The sequence below is a fragment of the Anneissia japonica genome, unplaced genomic scaffold, assembly GCF_011630105.1.
Source record: "Anneissia japonica isolate Jap-2015-1 unplaced genomic scaffold, ASM1163010v1 scaffold287829_len2072220_cov186, whole genome shotgun sequence".
NCBI classification, from domain to species: Eukaryota; Metazoa; Echinodermata; class Crinoidea; order Comatulida; family Comatulidae; genus Anneissia; species Anneissia japonica.
The window spans coordinates 1,567,714-1,588,355 of NW_022716075.1; the positions used below are offsets into that span (position 1 = coordinate 1,567,714).

Genomic DNA, 20,642 nt, shown 5'->3' on the forward strand with positions numbered 1-20,642 from the left:
TATACAAATAATTACAGTATATATATAATAATAATACAGTATATATATATAAATAAATATATATATATATATACAAATAAGTATATAAAATAAATATGTAATAAATATATACATATATATAACTGAATATACAAATAAATATATATATAAATATACAATAAATATAAAAATATATAAATAAATACATTATATATAAAATAATATATATATAAATAAATATATAAAAAATATATAAATAAATATATAATTAAATACAGTATATATATATATATATACATATATATATATATATGTATGTATGTATGTATGTATGTATGTATCTGTATATCTGTATTTTAACAACATCTATCAGTGCTGCATACTTTCGGATCGACGATTCGAAAAAGTAAGTCCAAAAGTGTATGTACAGTACTGCGCATGATCGGTGTGTTATTCATTTGCATCTACTAGGCCAAAAAATATAGGCTAGTATAGGCCTACGTGTTTGCAAAACTGGAAAAAATGAAAAAAAAAAAGATTTAAAATGTATGGCTCGCTGGCTCGCATGACTCGCGCATTGGCTCGCATGACTCGCTGGCTCGCACTTTAGCACTACTCCTTCTCTCATGCCCAACTTGGCCAGTCCTACTGTATATTGCTGTACTTTCACTTCAAGAAGGTAGCACAAAGCAACTTTGGAAAATCTAGTAGGGGAGAGGGACGTCACTTAATAAGGCTCCCGTTCCGTTTTGCCACAATTTTTTTTTAAATTTCAATGCAATATATGTGCTATTTGCTTATTCAATTATTAGGCCTATTTAGTATTCTGAAACTGTTGTGCGCCTGTCTCTTATACACATCTAGATGTGTATAAGAGACAGGTTTGAAACATTCTGGATCCACCCTTGATCACACAATAATTCCTCACAAGGACTACAGTGTGCAGCAAAGACACTCAAAACTACAAAGACGTCCTTCAGAAAAATAAGGACATATGATAACCATAACATCCACAACGATTGCCTCCTAACTGATCCCCATCCAACAATGTACATGATCGCCTCCTGTCCCACTCATTCAACACCGTGCGGAGCACGGGTATATGATATTCATAAATATATATAATGAGTTAAGAAGGCCGAATCAAAATACAAATTTATAGTAACCATGGTTGTTGATCTTGCTCAAAAGGCCACGATTCTAAAAACTCTGGGCCTTCATTGTCCATTTCAATGTTTTAAATGTTAATCAGTTTTCACCTACCAATCGATATATACGTACAATGATGTGTCATTTAAAACATTCTTCTCATTTAAAATGGGTATAACGTCATTGTAGCACAAAATGTTATTGTAAAGATAGAAAGGGGGTGGGGGGTTGGAGTTTTTACCATAGAATCCGTCCTTGCGAAGGTCAGCGCAGTTATAGTTTGTCTTCCTTGCGTAAAATATTTTAAGTCAAGGGCGAAAATTGTTTAGGCATTTTTATGTTTAATATATAACTATAGTTTGAAACAATGTCTTTTTGTGCTAACGCATGAAAAGCCAATAAGAGCAGTGTTTATACAAATAAATAATTTTGTGTTTTATTATTTAGCTTTTTATTACTTGGGAGTTTTTAAGGCCTTTAAGTCGTTTTTAAGTAAAAGATAATAAAGTTACAGTTAAAAGCAAGCAGTCCACATTTTTATTCAGGTTTATTAGCCCAACAAATAGGGCACGGCATTTTTTTAATGAATTCGTTTAGAGTACATTATCAGCCGTTGAATTTTTTGCTTGAGTAAGTTTTAAAGGGTGATTTTTAGGTTTAGCCCCACACTGTATCTCTTTTGTTTGTGCATGATTAATTTTATCATTAATTTTTAAATGTGACTTTATCTTAATACCTAATTTTACTGTACTAATTTTTGCTTGATAAATAATCACAAATGATTGAAGAAATAACGACATTGATTTTTTTCTCTTTACTTACAGTGTCACATAATGGACCCAAAACAGGAGATTGAAGAGGCACTAAAAGATATTCAGTTTCATTATAACTGGGATATTGAAAAAACATCTAAATCTTTTCAGTCAATAAAACAGTCAATAGAAGAGCACTTACAGGATATAGAATCGTTTAAAATCGAGGTTCGTCTTTTAGAAAGCTATTTATATATGTCAAATTGTAAAGGACTTAGTGAGGTTGACATTTCTAAAGCAAGAAAGAAAAACAATACAGCATTTGCTTTGATAGAACGATTAGATGATGGACCAATCAAAGATGGTTACAAATCGATATGTTTGGCAATGCGCTGTTGGTTTTCAGTAGAAAAAGACCAGCCTGATATTTCAAGTTTTCAGGATCTTAAACATCTTCTTAAAAAATATCAGGACGAAGTTGATAAACGTAAATTTCAAGCAAGTATCTGTGTAACTAAAGCGCTTGCTCTTTCCAAGTTGTCATTTTCGAGATACAATGAAAGTGAAAGACTGTTGGTTAAAGCAACTGAGACATCTCCCACTAATGCGGAGTGGCTATTTATGCTTGGACTCATTAAGTTTCGAAGATGTAGAATCAAGTTGAAAAAGGATCAGTATTCTTCAAATCTAATCGAAGTTGAACGGATTATGAAAAACGTTTTGGAACTAAAATGGGACCACGCTTATGCTATGGTAATTTTAGCAGATATACAAAGAAGAAAATACGAAGAAAAAGTATACAAGGATAAAACCCAGAGCTCAAAGACCAACGTGTCCAATTTTGTATCCGAGAATGATTACGATGGTAAGGTCATTTCTTTGCTTACATGGGCAACAGACAACGCATCCAGACCAAAGATAATGAGCTTAGTAGCTCAATGTTATATCCGTATGGGTTGTTATATGTCTAAAGGAATTAAACGAAACTCTCAACAGACATCTCAATTAATATACTTTCAAAAAGCCCATGATGTAATCGATTTAGCTAAGAAGAAATTTACACATGTAACTGCTGAAGAGGTTGTTCCTTACAGGGAACAGGGAAACGTAGAAGAGTTAACATTTGCATGTGTCATTGCCCAGGAAGCAGTTCTTTACAGGGAACAGGGATACACAGAAAAAGAGTTAGAATGTCTTGATGAAGTGATCAGGAGGAAACCATCGAATGTCGGAGCTAGAATACAAAAAGCACAAGCATTACTAAACACCGGAAGACGCCCCGAAGCTTTTGAACTGTATGATAATCTCCTTGCTGGATTTAAAGATCATCCATTTGATCTATTTGACATCAACCGAAATTACGCCTCAAGTCTGGCAGTAATGTATAACTTTGACGAGGCTTATAAAAAAAACAAGGCATGTTTAAAAATAGCCCTTGATTCATTTGTAAAAGAAAATTCATCAGAACAAGCGGGAAAAGAGGTGAAATTTATAGAAGAGGAAGAGGAACAAGTTCAGAAAGTCATTGGACATATAAAAAAACATTTTAATTTGGTTAAAAGGCGGTCAAAGAAAATATCAGAAAAAATTAATTCAACGCTAGAACTTGCCAAGTTTCACGAAAAAATTGGACGTTATAAAGACGCCTTTTCAGACTATAATGAAGCATTACTTTATCTTCCGACAGGAGAAAATCACGACAAAAATCAAGAAATTGACATTCTTCTTAAAATAACTAATGTACATATAAAGTTAAATGATCTCAGTAACGCTGAAAAAATGTTGGAAGAAATTAAAGATGTGGAAGAAAAACATAAAGACAATATTAATAAACTTATAGATTTAGAAATAGATTTAGAAGTAGCTAAAGGTGAAGAGGATGCAAAATCAGGAGAACATACCAAAGCTATAGACCACTTTGCATGTGCAACAAAGATGGGTAGTGTAGAGGGTGCGAAGAGATTATTCAGAGAAATTCAAGAAGAACCAAATCATCAGGACTTCATCAAGAATTGTGCTTTAGTTAAAAAATGTATCATGCCAACCAGTGAAAATGGGTCAATGCTGGATGACCTTAATGAGCTTGTGCGTTCCTATGATGATGGATGTTTAAAATTAATGCATTCAGAGTTACAAAAAATACGGGAATGTCAACTTGAAATGGAATATGGCTATTTATTGGCTCCTGAAAACACTGAAAATATTGCTACTGTGATTCACAAATGTCGTAGCATTTTAAACTATGTAATGATAATGTTTAGAAACTGCAATTACCCAAAAGCGAAAAACAAAGATAAATGGAAAGACGACTGTGACTTTTTTATAGTGCATAAAAAGCCCAAAGAAAAAGAAATACAAAGAAATATAATTAAGCAAAGAATTGTCAAGAGAGTAAAAGATTATGGATGGACAAACTTTGATACTGACTTTTCAGACTTACTGGATTATCTTGTGTCGGTAAGTATCTTCATATTTTTAGTAAGCTGAATGGAAACAGTCACTATTTTGAGACTAGTGGGTACTACTGTACGTACATATAATAATTATTGACAGACTTTTGTTTGTAATGTCAATGAAGCATTGACACCAGTACTCGTCCTAAATGGTACGTGTCTCTATTGCGTACGCCGATAGAATATTACAGTGTCGTAAGTTTCTCTAATATAAACATGATTTTAACTATAACAAAAATTATCAAAAGATTACTTTATAACGAGCTACAGGTAAATCAGAATGAAGGAGTTACTGTAAATTAACTCTGTGCGGTGGCTTGTTGAAGGAAGACTTTCTTAATTTTATTTATTTATTTATTTATTTTCCAAACCAACAGCAAACACAAAGTTTGCCTCTTACAAGAGGGAACAGGAGGGTACATACGTATAATATATGTACACGCTGTACACGCGTATATATGTACGCGTATATTATGTACATATAAGTTTGTAAATATATACGTCTGTATATGTAAACAAATGAAATACCAAGTTGACGTATAACGAAACATATAACTTTTAAATGATCACGAATATTTCCTTCGCACCTGCGACCTTTCTCAACGTGTAGTGACGGTAGACACTGGCATCATGATATATAAATATTATAGAAACAATAGAAAGCGGTGACATAGTATAAAATCTGTGAGCCTATACAATAACAATGCATAAATAAATGAACAAAGGCAAGCGGCGATTATGAGATGAAACAATAGAATATACGAAACCCGCATCATACTAGGTACTGTAGAACCTATGCAAACTGTCAGCGGCTCATCAATAATACTAAAAATTTAAGACAGTTCTTAATGTTGTCATTCTTTTACAACATGTAAATTTCCAGAAAACTGGAAAAGTACGAAGGTAACGCCGCTATTCAAAAGTGGAGAAATGTCTAATCCAGGAAATTATAAACCAATTTCAGTATTACCCATTATCTCCAAAATTATGGAAAGAGCGGTTTTCGATCAACTATACTCATATCTAGTTTCTCATAATCTAATGTTTGAAAATCAGTCGGGTTTCCGGCCATATTTTTCCACATCTACGGCCCTATTAAACATAACAGAAAAATGGTATAGTGCTGTGGATGATGGAAACATTTTCGGTTTATCGCTACTTGATTTCAAAAAGGCGTTTGATAGTGTTGATCACAAAATATTACTATAAACTTAAACTTTATGGCCTTAGTGAGTATTCAATAAAATGGTTTGAAAGCACCTATATGAAAGGACTCAATTGACCATCGCAAATAATACTAAATCAGATACTACTCAAATTATATGTGGAGTGCCACAAGGATCAATTATTGGACCATTAGCTTTTTTAATTTATATAAATGACCTACCAAATGCCTTACAAAAATGTGAGATAAGCATGTATGCTGATGATGCTATTATTTATTATGATTCTAATAACGAATATGACATTATTGAAACTTTAAATACGGACCTAAAAAATGTATATGAATGGCTCAAAAGCAACAAATTGAGTTCAAATGTTTCAAAGTCACAATTTATAATCGGTTCAAGCCAAAGACTAAATAGTCACAGCAATGGGATGTCAACCATTCAGATAGTAACAGTCCTGTAACTCCCGGGCCCGGGGTACATGTTATATTTTCATTGCGGATTTTTTTGGGCTAAGTACGGACTCAAAAAGTATGCATTTCTTTTAGTTTTAGTTTAGTTTTATAGCCGCAATGACGATATAACGTAAACACTTAGGAATAACCATTGACGAACACCTATCATGGAGTAAACACATTGAAAACACAAGAGTAGAGGCTGTAAATTGTTTATCAATGTTAAAAAGATGTAAATATGTAATGCCAAATGATATCCTAAAAACTTGCTAATTCCATTGTATCGCCTTACTTAATCTATTGAAATGTTATATGGGGAAATTGCGGTTCTTCGATTTTGAAAAGAATACAAACTGTTCAAAATAGGACTGCGAGATTGGTGTGTAACCTAACTTGGGACACACCAAGCAATATAGCCCTTAAAGAAGCAAATTGGCTCTCTTTATCTCAACGTGATGAATATGAATGTTTAATAATGATTTACAAGATTCTGTGGAAACAGGCGCCCACTTATTTACAAAATAATATATTCAAAACAAATACTTTTAATTACAATTTCCGGCATAGTGTAACAAATTTATTTATTCCTAAACCAAACACAAGTTTTAAAAAACGTAGCATTTCATATCGAGGTGCAACATATTGGAATGCTTACAATTTTGACAAAAATGAAATTTTAAAGAATTCCATATCGCACTTTCCAAAATAACATTATACAAATGATTAAAAAATATATATATAATATAAACTGAGAATTTAATAGTAATAATGATAATTATAATAATAACAATAATAACAATAAAAAATTGAATATAATAATAATTACAATTACAATAATAATATAATTATAATTTAATAACAATAAATAATTTATTAGTAAATAGTAAATGATTTTGAACCTAATGTAGTGTATTTTACTGTTTTGTAATTTGAATTTTTTAATGCTTTGATATTTTAAATGTTTTATATGTAATTTTTCTCGATCTTGTGGAAGAACGATTATTTTAATCGAACAAGTTTATTTGTACTTTTTGTGCTTTTATTTTCGAGATGAAATAAAGTTATATATAACTCTGTATTAGTCTGTAATAATCTGTCTCTTATACACATCTAGATGTGTATAAGAGACAGCCTGTATGCATTGTGTGAATAAATCTGAATCTGAAATAATTTTGTTGCATGTTGATTTATATACCAACACATTTACTTTGTATACTATGTAATTTCTATAATATATGACAGAAACACTAGTAGAGTGTAGGATATTGACTTAAATAAACATTATATTTATTGTTTTCCTTATTTGTTAATTTGTTTTATTCATTTTTAAATAAATTGCACGTTGTAATGATTTACAAAATAATATATTCAAAACAAATACTTTTAATTACAATTTCCGGCATAGTGTAACAAATTTATTTATTCCTAAACCAAACACAAGTTTTAAAAAACGTAGCATTTCATATCGAGGTGCAACATATTGGAATGCTTACAATTTTGACAAAAATGAAATTTTAAAGAATTCCATATCGCACTTTCCAAAATAACATTATACAAATGATTAAAAAATATATATATAATATAAACTGAGAATTTAATAGTAATAATGATAATTATAATAATAACAATAATAACAATAAAAAATTGAATATAATAATAATTACAATTACAATAATAATATAATTATAATTTAATAACAATAAATAATTTATTAGTAAATAGTAAATGATTTTTAACCTAATGTAGTGTATTTTACTGTTTTGTAATTTGAATTTGTTAATGCTTTGATATTTTAAATGTTTTATATGTAATTTTTCTCGATCTTGTGGAAGAACGATTATTTTAATCGAACAAGTTTATTTGTACTTTTTGTGCTTTTATTTTCGAGATGAAATAAAGTTTATATATATAATGAAGTTCTAATTAATAAATGTGTATCCGCTAAGTATGCCAAGATCTCGGTTTATCCCGTCTAGTATGATGCGGCTTTCGTACTGTATATTCTATTTTTTTATCTCATAATCGCCGCTTGCCTTTGTTCATTTATTTATGCATTGTTATTGTATAGGCTCACAGATTTTATACTATGTCACCACTTTCTATTGTTTGTCACTATACGTTGAGAAAGTTTGGAGGTGCGACCGAAATATTCGTGATCAATAAAAGTTAGGCCTATATGTTTGGCTATACTTCAACTTGGTATTTCATTTGTTTAATTATGCTGTTCAAATATATATGCTGTTCATATATATATATATATATTTTATATATATATTTTATATATATATATATATATATATATATATTCTACTATCCTTTTCTTTCTGGGATGGTCCTATAGCCTTTGTCTTGCAACTGTAATCCGACCTGCAAGGCAGCAAGTGCTATTTGACCATAGCTGGTGTATATATAATTATATCGTTTGTTTACAATAGTATATTTTTCACTTTTTGACAAGTGTTGTAGTTTTCATTGTTTTACATTTTTTATTCTTAGCCATTCCGACCCTCTTAATGTTATTGATTTAGTGTCAGTGGTAGTGGTGATAACAATAAGTCATAAAACAAATTTTATTACTCACCTGCTGCACTTTTCAGAATATTTCGGCTCCATTCTCCGGAACCCTGTCCACCTCCTTGGCTGTTCACATCTCTGGCTACGATACGAAGCCAGAGAGGTGAACAGGGCTCCTTGGAATGGAGCCAGAATATCCTGAATAGTGTAGTAGGTGAGTAATACAATTTGTTTACATAGCCTACTTAATATTACCACTACTACTGACACTAAATCAATAACATTAAGAGGGTCGGAATGGCTAAGAATGTAAAACAATGTCAATAATGACCCTGTAAAGGCTTAATCAACTATGTAACAACATGAATGTATTGTTGTAGTTTTCGTTTCACGCAGAATGAAATGGCGTTATATTTATGCATAACATTTAATTTACATCCAAAAATGCATAGGCTACGCCTACCCCGAATAAACTCCCCTTCCGACTTTTAACACCTTAGAATTATAAACATATAATTAAATATTCCTCAGGAAGTTTATGTGATTAAGCAATGATTCAATCAATCTACTAATTTTATTGACATTATCAATAAAAAGAATAGTCAAAAACAGAATACATAAATATAATGGGCAGTGGGAGGAATGACAGACATGAAGGTTTCAAGGGGAAATATTGTGGTGATGATAATATGGATGAAATACAATATTATGACTAGCTTTAATTGACATTTTTATAATGTAGCGCACGATTTTTTTTTTCCAAATTATGACTACAGAATTTACTATTTAAAAAAAAACATTTTTTATATTGATTGTGACTAGCGAAACCTTTGTTTTATTATGAATAGCGAATCCTTTTTTAATTATGACTAGCGAACCTTATGAATAGCGGTCCTTTGTTTACACTATGACTAGTGAATCTTTTTATTGATTATGACTAGCGAACCTTTTGTTCAATTATGACTAAGGAACCCTTTTTTGTCAATTATAACTAGCGAACTTATTTTTAATTATGATTAGCAACTCCCTTTTTTATTAAGACTAGCGAATTTTATGAATTACTGTTCTATATTTGTATTATACATATCGAACCCCTGTTTTGATTATGACTGGCGAACCTTATGAAGTGTGAACCTTTTATTAAATTATGACTAGTGACCCTTTTTTTTTTATTACGACATGGAACCTTATGGTCCTTATACGACATGGAACCTATATGGTCCTTATATTTTATAAATTGCGAACCCCCTTTTTTCATTAGGAATAGCGACCATCTGGTATAGGGTAAGCTAATGTTATGACTAGCGAATCTAATGAACCTTATGAGTAGCAAGCCTTATATTATAACTAGCGAGCTTAACTCATATTATTTTTTGTGACGTCACCACTTTAGGTATATTTTTAGTATATCTCGTAGGACCTGGCTCATAACACGGCAAAATTCAACCACTGGATAACAAACAACAAATTTATATTCCGTACACGAAAAAACTTTTGAATGTAAATAGAACAGAAGTTCTTGGTTATGTAAAATAAATGTTTTTCATTTATCTCTTTCACTGAAGGCTTATTGCTTAGAACACTGCTACACTACCCTCACAATTTCACATCCATTGTTTTGCTGAGATTTTGCCTAACGCACTGTTTCATAGTTGTTATCAAAAATCTCAAGTCAGTAAAATCTAATCTAAAAATTATAAAATCAATGTCTCCAATTAGGCCTATCTTGTTACTATTTATTAATTATAGTTTTAGCATATTTTCCGATGTGCATTACGTATGCTGTTTGAATGTACAGTATTTGCAATCATATATATTTTTGTATAAGTGGTGTTATATATTAATTATGATATATTTCTAAATTCATAGTTTAGGTTACTTAACGACGATCATTCTTTTTATAGATTCAGCCTCTAACCGACCCTAAGAACAACTGGATTAAAGAATTAATCGATCTGGATAACGTTGTGAAACACAAACAACCCCTACAAGAAGCTACCAAGTCTATGGATATTGCAAGGAATGCATGTTGTCATATAAGGCCCATTTTAGAAAAATTCTGCAAATTTTTTGATCCACAAGCGACATCACCACCACAAACCAAACCATCATCGCCGTTGTTGCCAGCTTAGTCGTTACTGCTGTTGTAGTTGTCGTTGTCGTCAGTATCATCATCGTCTTCGTCATCGTCATTACTGGGTTTTATTAAACCTTTCCATTGTTCTTGCCATCAGCAGTATCATAATGTACCGGTAGCCATCATCAAAATGGACATTTCCGGAGTGTCAATCAAACTTAACAACTGACCAATCATGACAGGGGAAGGAATACGTGCGTGAACTAGCAAGCACACATGCTGCCCCAAAAACGCAAGTGTCTGCGTATGCTTCTTACTGTCTTTTTGTGGGACCTTAATAACGATATCCAAGACGTAGTGCTTAGAGTAAAGGTCTATTACCGTTTTATTATCACCATCAAAATCATTATCATCATCGTCGTCATCACCATCATATCGCCACCAATGTTGTTGTCGTCATGATACGTACCGTCAAAACAAAATCACTTATTTTTACAAAACATAGATTATTTATAATAATAAACTACACAATTTCTTTCCGAGCTTATAAACTTTATTCTATAATTATATCCCATTATTGAAATTAATAATCAATGATTAATCTTACTACTGTATTCCAATTTATCAAATTTACTTAAGTATGCTTTTCGTTATTTTACATTATTTTCCTTGTTCCAGGCATTAAGAATTACAAAAATATTATTATAATATATGACCATTATTAATTCATTACTGGTATAATTTATACCTTGATGTAAGAGATAAAAAAAATGTTATAGTTACATCCCTGATGCAGATATGAAGGAACAAATAAGGCATGCACTGTCAGTTAATTATTTGTCAGACTCAGTAAACACTATTCAATCAGATTGATGAATCGTTAGACCTCTGATAGGCAGATGGATTTGTTTGATCAGACCTCTGAAGCTGAGTATATTATTGCCACTCATTGCACTCTGAAACCCACTCTTAATGTTCGTTGATATAGTTTAACTCTATAAGATCAGACTTAAGACTCGTTAAGATTATTGTTTAAGTAAGCTCTCAAAAGTGCCACTAAACAGAGTTTGTGCTATGTAATTGTTTTGGCACATTGCACGTTTATCAAAATGTCTAATTGTCCTGACAAAATACTAATAGACTTGTAGACTACTATTCTTGAGTTTTTCTATATTATCCAGAATATACAACTATCGGTCGTTGTATATGTGTGGATTACCCACAACAGATGTTATTTGACAAAATCACAATATTATGAGAACATTGCAAGTAATCTAAAAATGGACGATAATGCTGTTTTTGATCAATTTACTTCAATAGGTTGAATATCTTTTAGGCACAGATAATTTTAGAACTTGAAAAAATATAACTATTTTATAAATATAATTATTATAACGAACAATCGAATAAGCGTCGGCCGTTTTTATATCTTAATCAAGTATACAAGTCAGCCATGAGCATCTTCGGATTGAATGAGCATTAAAATAAGTGCTAATGAACTTTCACACCTAACTTTTACCGCTAAGGAAACAAGGGTAAGTCAAACATAATCGGTAATCTTATGATCCTTACGTACCACAATGTAAGAATCAACAGAAAAATGACAATGTGAAAATGTTGCCAATTTTCGCAAAAACGTAAAAGGTAATTTTTTTTTTTTTTTAAATAGGGCTATTCTCATTTTCGGTGGTTTTATGTTCTGTGACACCTACATGTACTTTAGAAATGTGATTTCTATTGTTTTTTTTATTATTATTATTCAAGGTCTCGCTCTACATTTGGCTATTATTACTAGAAAACAGATAGCCAGGATTTGACTCATCTGAACACAGAGGGGAAGCAGTGCGACCCCTAAGTCATGAATGCACTGAATCTTGCTCTCTTCCCGAGTGCCAGTCAGTTGAATGGTACCTCCTCCCCGATGTCTTGTACTCGCATAGTGCTGCCAATACAGTGCACAGTTTTATGTAATTAAACGTTATGGAAACTTATTTATTTGCGTTGGTATGTCATTTCAGTTATGCGTTATAAGATATCGTATTGTGTTGTTTGATTATGACATGGGTTCACATGAAATTCACATGTTACTAATTTAAAAAATAGTTATGGTCCAAATGCGTACACAGATTTAAAAATATTTAATAGCAAATCAAGCAAAAGAACTACCAGAGCCTAAAGCTTTAATTGTAAATTCATTACTGATTTTTAAAAATTATTTATGTTTTATAAATTTTTTTGAATTAATTCACTTCGTAAATTTAGAATGATATGATTTAATTTTGTAAATTAAGAATGATTTTACTGTCAGTTTTCTTTTATTGGGTGGGGGTTGTTCCCCTCGATGTAAATATTTCTTATATATTTTTTGTTTGATTATTTCATTAGGGCTACATCGTCCAAATTCATTAATTTTACTATTAAAAATAGATTCATACTCTCTTTTATCTTGTTTTACTGTGTTTGTTTAGGATCCCTAATGATCAGCTTCGGCTGGATGGACCACCCACATTGAAGATTTTTATTATTTTGCAAACACATTTTTAAAATGAATATTTGCATGCAATATTATTAGGTCTACATAAATCGTCATCTGGATTTCGTTAGGGTGCATAGGTTACATGTTTATTCATGAATGTATAATGAAGCTATATTATGGTAATTCCCTGCACTGATTACAAGTAGCAGTTAGGCCTACGTGTTAATTCTAGAATGGCTGATACTTGCTGTGAACAGTTACAGGTAGCAGTTGCATCGTGTTATTTCTAGACTAACAGTCGACCAAGCACATATTGCTCATTATAATAGACATATTAAAGGTGTTCAGTTAAGAACAAACGAGGAAGGAGGATATTTTAAATCTAAAAAGAGCAGGCTTTATTTACACACAAGACTCAAAGGTAGGTGTTGAAAGGGCCGAAGGCCGAAGCCGGAGGTGGGTATGAGTGGAGGATGTCCCCTCCTCCTAAAACAAGATTATTTTTTTTAATTGGGACTTCTAGATGGCCGGAAATGGCTGGGATGGGATAACTAGGCCTATTTTTTTTTTTTTTTTGGTCCGACTGCCCGACGAGCTTTGGCGGATGGGGGGGGGGGGGGGGGGGCTTGAGTCCCTCCCCCCCCCCGCTGGCGCCGCCACTGCATGTACTCTACCAATGTCAATGCCAAGATCAAGAAATGTTGATAGATTATTATAGCCGTAAAAGAAAACAAAATTAAGGCTCAAATTAAAGATAAGGGTAACATTCACAAATAGATATAAAGAGTTACGTAGACCTAATCAGTTAAAATATAAATTTATAATGCTAACTATATTGCTGATCCTCCTCAAAAGGCCACGTTCCTGAAAAATCTGGGCCTTTTATTGTCAGTGGCGGATTTACAAGTGTGGAGGGGGCGTGAAGGGCGTACCGTGTAAATAATGTTTCTTAATCTAAACACATCAATCCATTGATAAATATTGTAACACTTGGAATTATAATTGCACACACATTCACACATTAATTAAACGGCCTACAGTGTCCAAGCCTTTTTCTATACCGAACTACAACATTATAGCAAAGAGGCTGCATTTTGTGTCACTGTCTATTTCAGCCTGTCGTTGCTCCAAATGTTAATGTTTCTATCAGTTTTCACCGAGCAATCGATATATTCGCACACTGATGTGTTGTCATTTAAAGCATTCCTTTCATTTAAAATGAGTATACTTCATGCACCAAATGCAAGCTTATCACAGAATTACCATGCCAGGTAATAATCGATCAAATACAAACTCAAATTTCATAAAGAGTGCTAGAGCTTCGAATGGGTTTCGCTCCTTATAATCCCACAAAGGCTCTGCCCCTGGTGGGGCGTGCGCAGGTCTATATCTGAGCATTCCGCTCAGTGGCGGCCCTATGGGGAGCTAGGAGGCTCGCCGAGGAGAAAAACCGCAATTCGTCGGGGAGAAAAAAATTTAACAAAATTATATGTATTTTGTACAGAGGCCTATTATTTTTTCGGGGTGGGGGGGGGGGGGGGGGGGGGGCTACTTTCGAAATGGTTTTAGCAGTGTGCTACTTTCGAAAGGTTTTTAGCAACCACGCCGGCCACGTTTTTCTAGTCGGGGATATCATGGCGCCGGCACTGATCCGCTCGCAGCTCACGCCCACTGCATTCTGAGCATGCTAAATCCGCCCCTGTCTTATAATGGTAAATGATGTTCAAAGTCCACAAAAAGTGCTAGTGAAGTGATCAAAACACAATTATTTAACCATTTAATAATCATTTATTTTTAGTCAAACCAATACGTTTTGAGGTAAAAAGGACTTGGCCTACCTTAAATTCTTTAACAATTCCAAGTCACGTTCTGGTCAATGCTACATTATTACTACCATGCATAAAACCCTGATCTTATTGGCTTTTCCTACGTTAGCAGAAAAAAAGCCATTGTTATAAACTAGCTCTTTAAGAATTTGAAAAGTAATAGGGGATACCATGAACCATGAACCGGGATCATAATATGGAGGGAGAGTTGGAGGGAGGGAGTTCTTACCGTAACGCTAAAGTACCCGTCCCTGCGAAGGTCAGTGCAATTGCGTAAAAATGCTTTAAGCCGAGGGCGAAAATTGTTTATGCATTTCACAGTATTTTTGTGTTTAAGATATAAATAGCTAGTTTGAAACAATTGTTGGAAAAGCCAATGATAGCAGTGGTTTCATACTTTAGCAAATTAAATTATTTTGTATTTTATTACTTACCTTCTTGTTAATTAAGTGTTTTAAGGCCTTCAAGTCTGTTAATTAATTTGCATGGAAGTTAATGGCGTTTTCAAGTGAAAGATAATAAAGTTACAGTTAAAAGCAAGCAGTCCACATTTTAATTGTTCAGGTTTATTAGCTCAACAATAGGAAACCATGTTTGCTTAATGCATTCGGCCACAGTTATCAGCCGTTGATTTGTTTGCTTGAGTACCGTTTTAAAGAGTGATTTTCAGGTTTACTGGATATATCACTTTTGTATATGCATTATTATCTTACCTATTTTACTGTAATAATTTTTTTTTGTATACTTTTTGCTGGAGAAATAATCACAATGATTGACAAAATAACCACAGTGATCTCTCTATTTTAGTATCACGCAATGGACCAAAAACAGAAAATTAAAGACGCATTAACACGTGTTGAGTTTCATGCTAATTGGGATATTGAAAAAACATCTAAATCTTTTCAGTCAATAAAACATTCGATAGAAGAGCACTTACAAGATAAAGAATCGTTTGCAATTGAGGTTCTATTTTTAGAAAGCTATTTACACGTGTCAGAATGCAAAGGAATTAGTGAGAATGAGAAAGACATTTCAAAAGCAATGGAGAAAAACAATAATGCATTTGATTTGATAAAACAACTAAGTGATGGACCGATCAAAGATGGTTACAAATCAATATACCTAGCAATGGACTGTTGGATTTCAATAGAAGACCAGCCTGACATTTCACGTTTAAAGAAGCTTGAACAACTTCTTACAAAATATCAGGACGAAGATCGTAAAGAGAAATTTCAAGCAAGTATCTGTGTAACTAAAGCGCTTGCTTATTCTAAGTTGTCATATTCGAGATACAGTGAAAGTGAAAGTCAGTTGATTATAGCAACTAAGGCATGTCCAACCAATGCCGAGTGGTTGTTCATGCTTGGGCTCATTAAGTGTCGAAGATATAAACTCAAGTTGAGAAAGAATCAGTATTCTTCTAAACTAATCGAAGTTGAACGGATTATGAAAAAAGTTTTGAAACTGAAATCGGACCACGCTTATGCTAGGGTAATTTTAGCAGATATAAAAAGAAGAAAATATGAACATGATGTAGGAGAGTACAACAAGGATAAAACTCAGTGCTCAAAAACCAACGCATCCGGGAATAATATTGACTCCGAGAATGATTATAATGATATGATTAATACTCTACTTAAACGAGCATTACAAACGCATCTAGGCCAAAGATATTGAGTGAAGTAGCTCAATGTTATATTCATATGGGTCGTCATTTTACGTCTCAAAGAAACTTTCAACATGAAACCTCTCAGAGATACTTTCAAGAAGCCCGTGATGTTATCGATTCAGCTAAGAAGAAATTTGAAATTGCAGCATGTGTTATTGCCCAGGAGGCAGTTCTTTACAGGGAACAGGGAAACACAGAAGAAGAGTTAAAGTGCCTTGATTATGTGATCGATAAGAAACCATCGAATGTCGGAGCTAGAATACAAAAAGCACAGGCATTGTTAGGCACACAAAGACAACGCGAAGGTTTTGCAATGTATAAAAATCTCCTTCATAATTTCAAAGATCCATTTGATCAATTTGACATCAACCGAAATTACGCCTCAAGTATGGCAGTAAAGAAACAATTTGAGGAGGCTTATGACAAAAACTATGCATGTTTAGAAATAGCCCTTAGTTCATTTGTAATAGAAAATTCATCAGAACAAGCGGAAAAAGAGGTGAAATTTATAGAAGAGGAAGAAGAACAAGTTCAGAAGGTCATTGGACATATAGAAAAATATTTTCATTTGATGAAAAAGCGGTCAAAAAAAATATCAAAAAGGATTAATCCAACACTAGAACTTGCCAAGATTCATGAAAAAATTGGACGTTATAAAGACACCTGTTCAGAATATAATGAAGCATTGTATTGTCTTCTGGCAGGCGAAAATCATGACAGAAATCAAGAAATTGACATTCGTCTTAAACTAACTAATGTATATATAAAGTTAGGTGATCTCAGTAATGCTGAAAAAATGTTGGAAGAAATTAAAGATGCAGAAGAAAAACATGAAGACAATATTAATAAACTTCAAATAGATTTAGCAGTAGCTAAAGGTGAGAAGGCTGCGAAATCAGGAGAACATACCAAAGCTATAGACCACTTTGCATGTGCTGCAAAGATGGGTAGTGTAGAGGGTGCGATGAGATTATTCAGAGAAATTAAAGAAGAAACAAATCATCAGGACTTCATCAAGTATTGTGCTTTGGTTAAAAAATTTATCATGGCAACCAGTGAAAATGGGTCAATGCTGAATGACCTTAATGAGCTTCTTGTGCGTTCCTACGATGATGGATGTTTAATGCATGTAGATTTACAAAAAATACGGGAATGTCAACTTGAAATGGAATATGGCTATTTATTGAAAATTGAAAACACAGGAAATATTGATAATGTGATTCACAAATGCCGTAGCAGTTTAAACCATGCAATGACGAGGTTTAAAAACGACAATTACCCAAGAGCAAAAAGCAAGAATATACCGAAAGACAACACAGACTTTTTTATTGTGAACAAAGACGCAGAGAATGAAATTGTCAAGAAAATAACAGTTAAGTATGGATGGACAGACTTCCCTACTAAGTTTAAAGAGTTCCTGGATTTTCTTGTGTCAGTAAGTATATATCTTCATATTTTAGTAAGCCGAATAGAAAAAGTCAGCATGTGTGTGTACTTTTGTCCACATACAGTAGTATGATTGTGTGAATTATGGATCTCTAAAACTATGTGTGGACGAAGCATTAACGCTAATGTACTCATCCTATAGTGGTGTGTGTTTCTATTCACGCTCATTAATCAACAGACTATTACTTATACTCCGAGTAAATATTACAGTTTCATTAAGTGCGTCTAAAGTAATATGCCTATTACAGCCAAATGATTTACATGGTTGTATGTATTTATGTGTAAAACAAAATATAATAGCCACTCTAAAATTTAATTAAATGATTGCAATACCTTCGTGAATATATCATTATATTTACCTGGATTATTTTGGAGTTAAGCACGTGTTATTAAGCATAGACTATCAAGTATTCCTATCTGATGACATATAGAATCACTTTATTATTGTGAATACGATTAGCTTTGTTCACAGACTACTTCAGTAATCTACACGACGAAGGTAAAATGAATAAAACAGACTTTTTGAATGGATTGGATTGGATTTATTCGGTATAAACACCAAGGATATCCCACGAAAGTCTAGAAGACTTATTTCCAGTGGGGTCCTTCTGGTGATGACTGGGCAGTACACCAGGAGACAATCCCCTACTCTTTTCCGAAGAGTGCACTGCGTTCTTTAACGTGCACATGGGCCATAAATGCACACGGGACCAACGGCTTAAACGTCTCATCCCAAATACATTCATAGCATTCGTTGAAGGCTTATTGCTTATAAGACTAACATTGCTACATTACCTTCACAGTTGTTTTGCTAAGGTATTTGAATAACGTACTATTTCATAATTGTTATACAAACCCAAATTAGTCAAGTCTAATCTAAGAAAAATCATCTAAAATCCAGCATGTTGATTCATTTAAAATGCTTTTATTGAATTAGTTTATTTTAAAAATAGCTACAATCATCTTGTTATTATCCATTAGTTTTTGTGTATTTTTATTTAACCTATGTTGTTTGTAGATCTCTGTATATGAGATGCTACGTTTTAATTGTGCTGTATTTCTGAAAGCATAGTTTAGATTATTTAACGTTGATCATTCTTTTATAGATTCAGCCTGTAACCAACCCTAAGTACAACTGGATTGAAAAACTAATCGAACTGGATAACGTTGAGAAACACAGTCATTCCCCACGAGATGCTGACAAGTCTTTTTTTGTTGCAAGGAGTGCATGTACTGATATAAGACCAATTTTAGAAGAATTCTGCAAATATTTTAAACAACAACCAACATCACCATCACATTAATTGTAACCATCATCGTTGATATTCCCGGCTTAGTTGTAGTCCTCATTATTATCATCGTATCCGTTGTCATGTCTATGCTTATCAACTTATCATCAGCATCATCATTTTTTTTTTTTTTTTTGGTTAAGAATTAATTATCTTATTATTTAAAAGCGTTACATATCAGAAGCTTTGCTTCCAAAGCAATTCCTTACTTCTCATTTTCATATTTCATTTATTGTTTTAGACATACTTTAAATTTTCTATTGTAATCATACATGTGAATATGAATGTGACTTTGTGAAATAAATCGAAATTGAAACTAAACAATTAAACATTTAATATATTAAAACGGCTGTTTTTAATATTAAGTTCACCATTTGGTACCTTGCGTTATTTTGACTGCCCCTTTTATAAGGAAATGTTACTGAATAATTAAAACTGCTAAGAAATATTTCAGTAAAGACCTACAGCATATTTTTAGGCAACTTAATAACATTCTTAATGATATATCTGATCCAGAGCATGAAAAAATATTCATTTTTATAATGCTTGTAAAAGATAATGTAATTATACTGTACCTTGTGCAATCCGAACATATATTTCATTTTATTGTATATAATACTTATGTCATATTCGGCAACTCGTGTATATAAACATAGACATTGTTTTTAATATTGTATTACAGAAACCTTGTAGGCTTAGTTGTGTATTATTTAACGAAGATGCATCTCGTTATTATTATTATTATTTAATTACAGGCCATAATATAATAATCTGTCACACTGACAATGGTCAGTTTACATTCCATTTATCAGTGATACGGAAGTCTCTGCAATAAAGAAACCTTGAAATAATGTATTTTTCTGCGTGATTTGTCAAACCTAAGAGCTTGCCTGAGCCCCTTATGTGGGTAGAAATATCTTCTCTGTAAAAATAATGTTTTCTTGCGTAATACCGGCAAGACATAGTTTATTAAAAAAGGTTTTCCATCAGGACTCCTTTATATCGCGGGCCAATGTGAGGTGAGGTGATGGCGTGAGGATCGATCAGACTAATGAAAATAACTAAACAAAAAAAATCATCAAAGGAAATGTTTTAAAATATATTTTCTATTAATTAGATCTCTATGGTTGCCGAACATCGCTGATAGAAGATCAGGAGACATTGTTGGCGCTTCATTTTGACTATAAGGGTGATGGGACTGGGAAGTTTTATCATAAAAAATAATAACATTTGCATTAGATGGCACCTTGCAAAAACCAAAATGTTATTTTGAAAAACGACTATCAAACTTTATTTGACAAAAACACGTGACATGCCTCAATATGGCCATGATGACATCACATCATGACCATATATAGGCACATCATGACTATATATGGGCATACAAC

At 32.6% G+C, this 20,642-nt stretch overlaps 2 protein-coding genes across 3 annotated transcripts in view; both read left to right on the forward strand.

Annotated features, from left to right (window-relative positions):
- Positions 1-12,539, forward strand: part of LOC117109585 — a 20,244-nt gene extending 7,705 nt beyond the window's left edge. For both annotated transcript variants that reach the window (XM_033251959.1, XM_033251958.1), the window contains exons 2-3: positions 1,953-4,337; positions 10,376-12,539. In XM_033251959.1, the coding sequence (XP_033107850.1) occupies positions 1,962-4,337; positions 10,376-10,603 (2,604 nt within the window). In that variant the 5' untranslated portion in view covers positions 1,953-1,961 and the 3' untranslated portion in view covers positions 10,604-12,539. The remainder of the gene's footprint in view (positions 1-1,952; positions 4,338-10,375) is intronic.
- Positions 12,540-16,518: 3,979 nt separating this feature from the next.
- LOC117109587 lies at positions 16,519-20,088 on the forward strand. Its single transcript, XM_033251964.1, has 2 exons — positions 16,519-17,954; positions 19,072-20,088. The coding sequence occupies exons 1-2, from the start codon at positions 16,554-16,556 to the stop codon at positions 19,267-19,269; spliced, it is 1,599 nt and encodes a 532-aa protein (XP_033107855.1). The 5' UTR covers positions 16,519-16,553; the 3' UTR covers positions 19,270-20,088.
- The last annotated feature ends 554 nt before the right edge of the window (positions 20,089-20,642 follow it).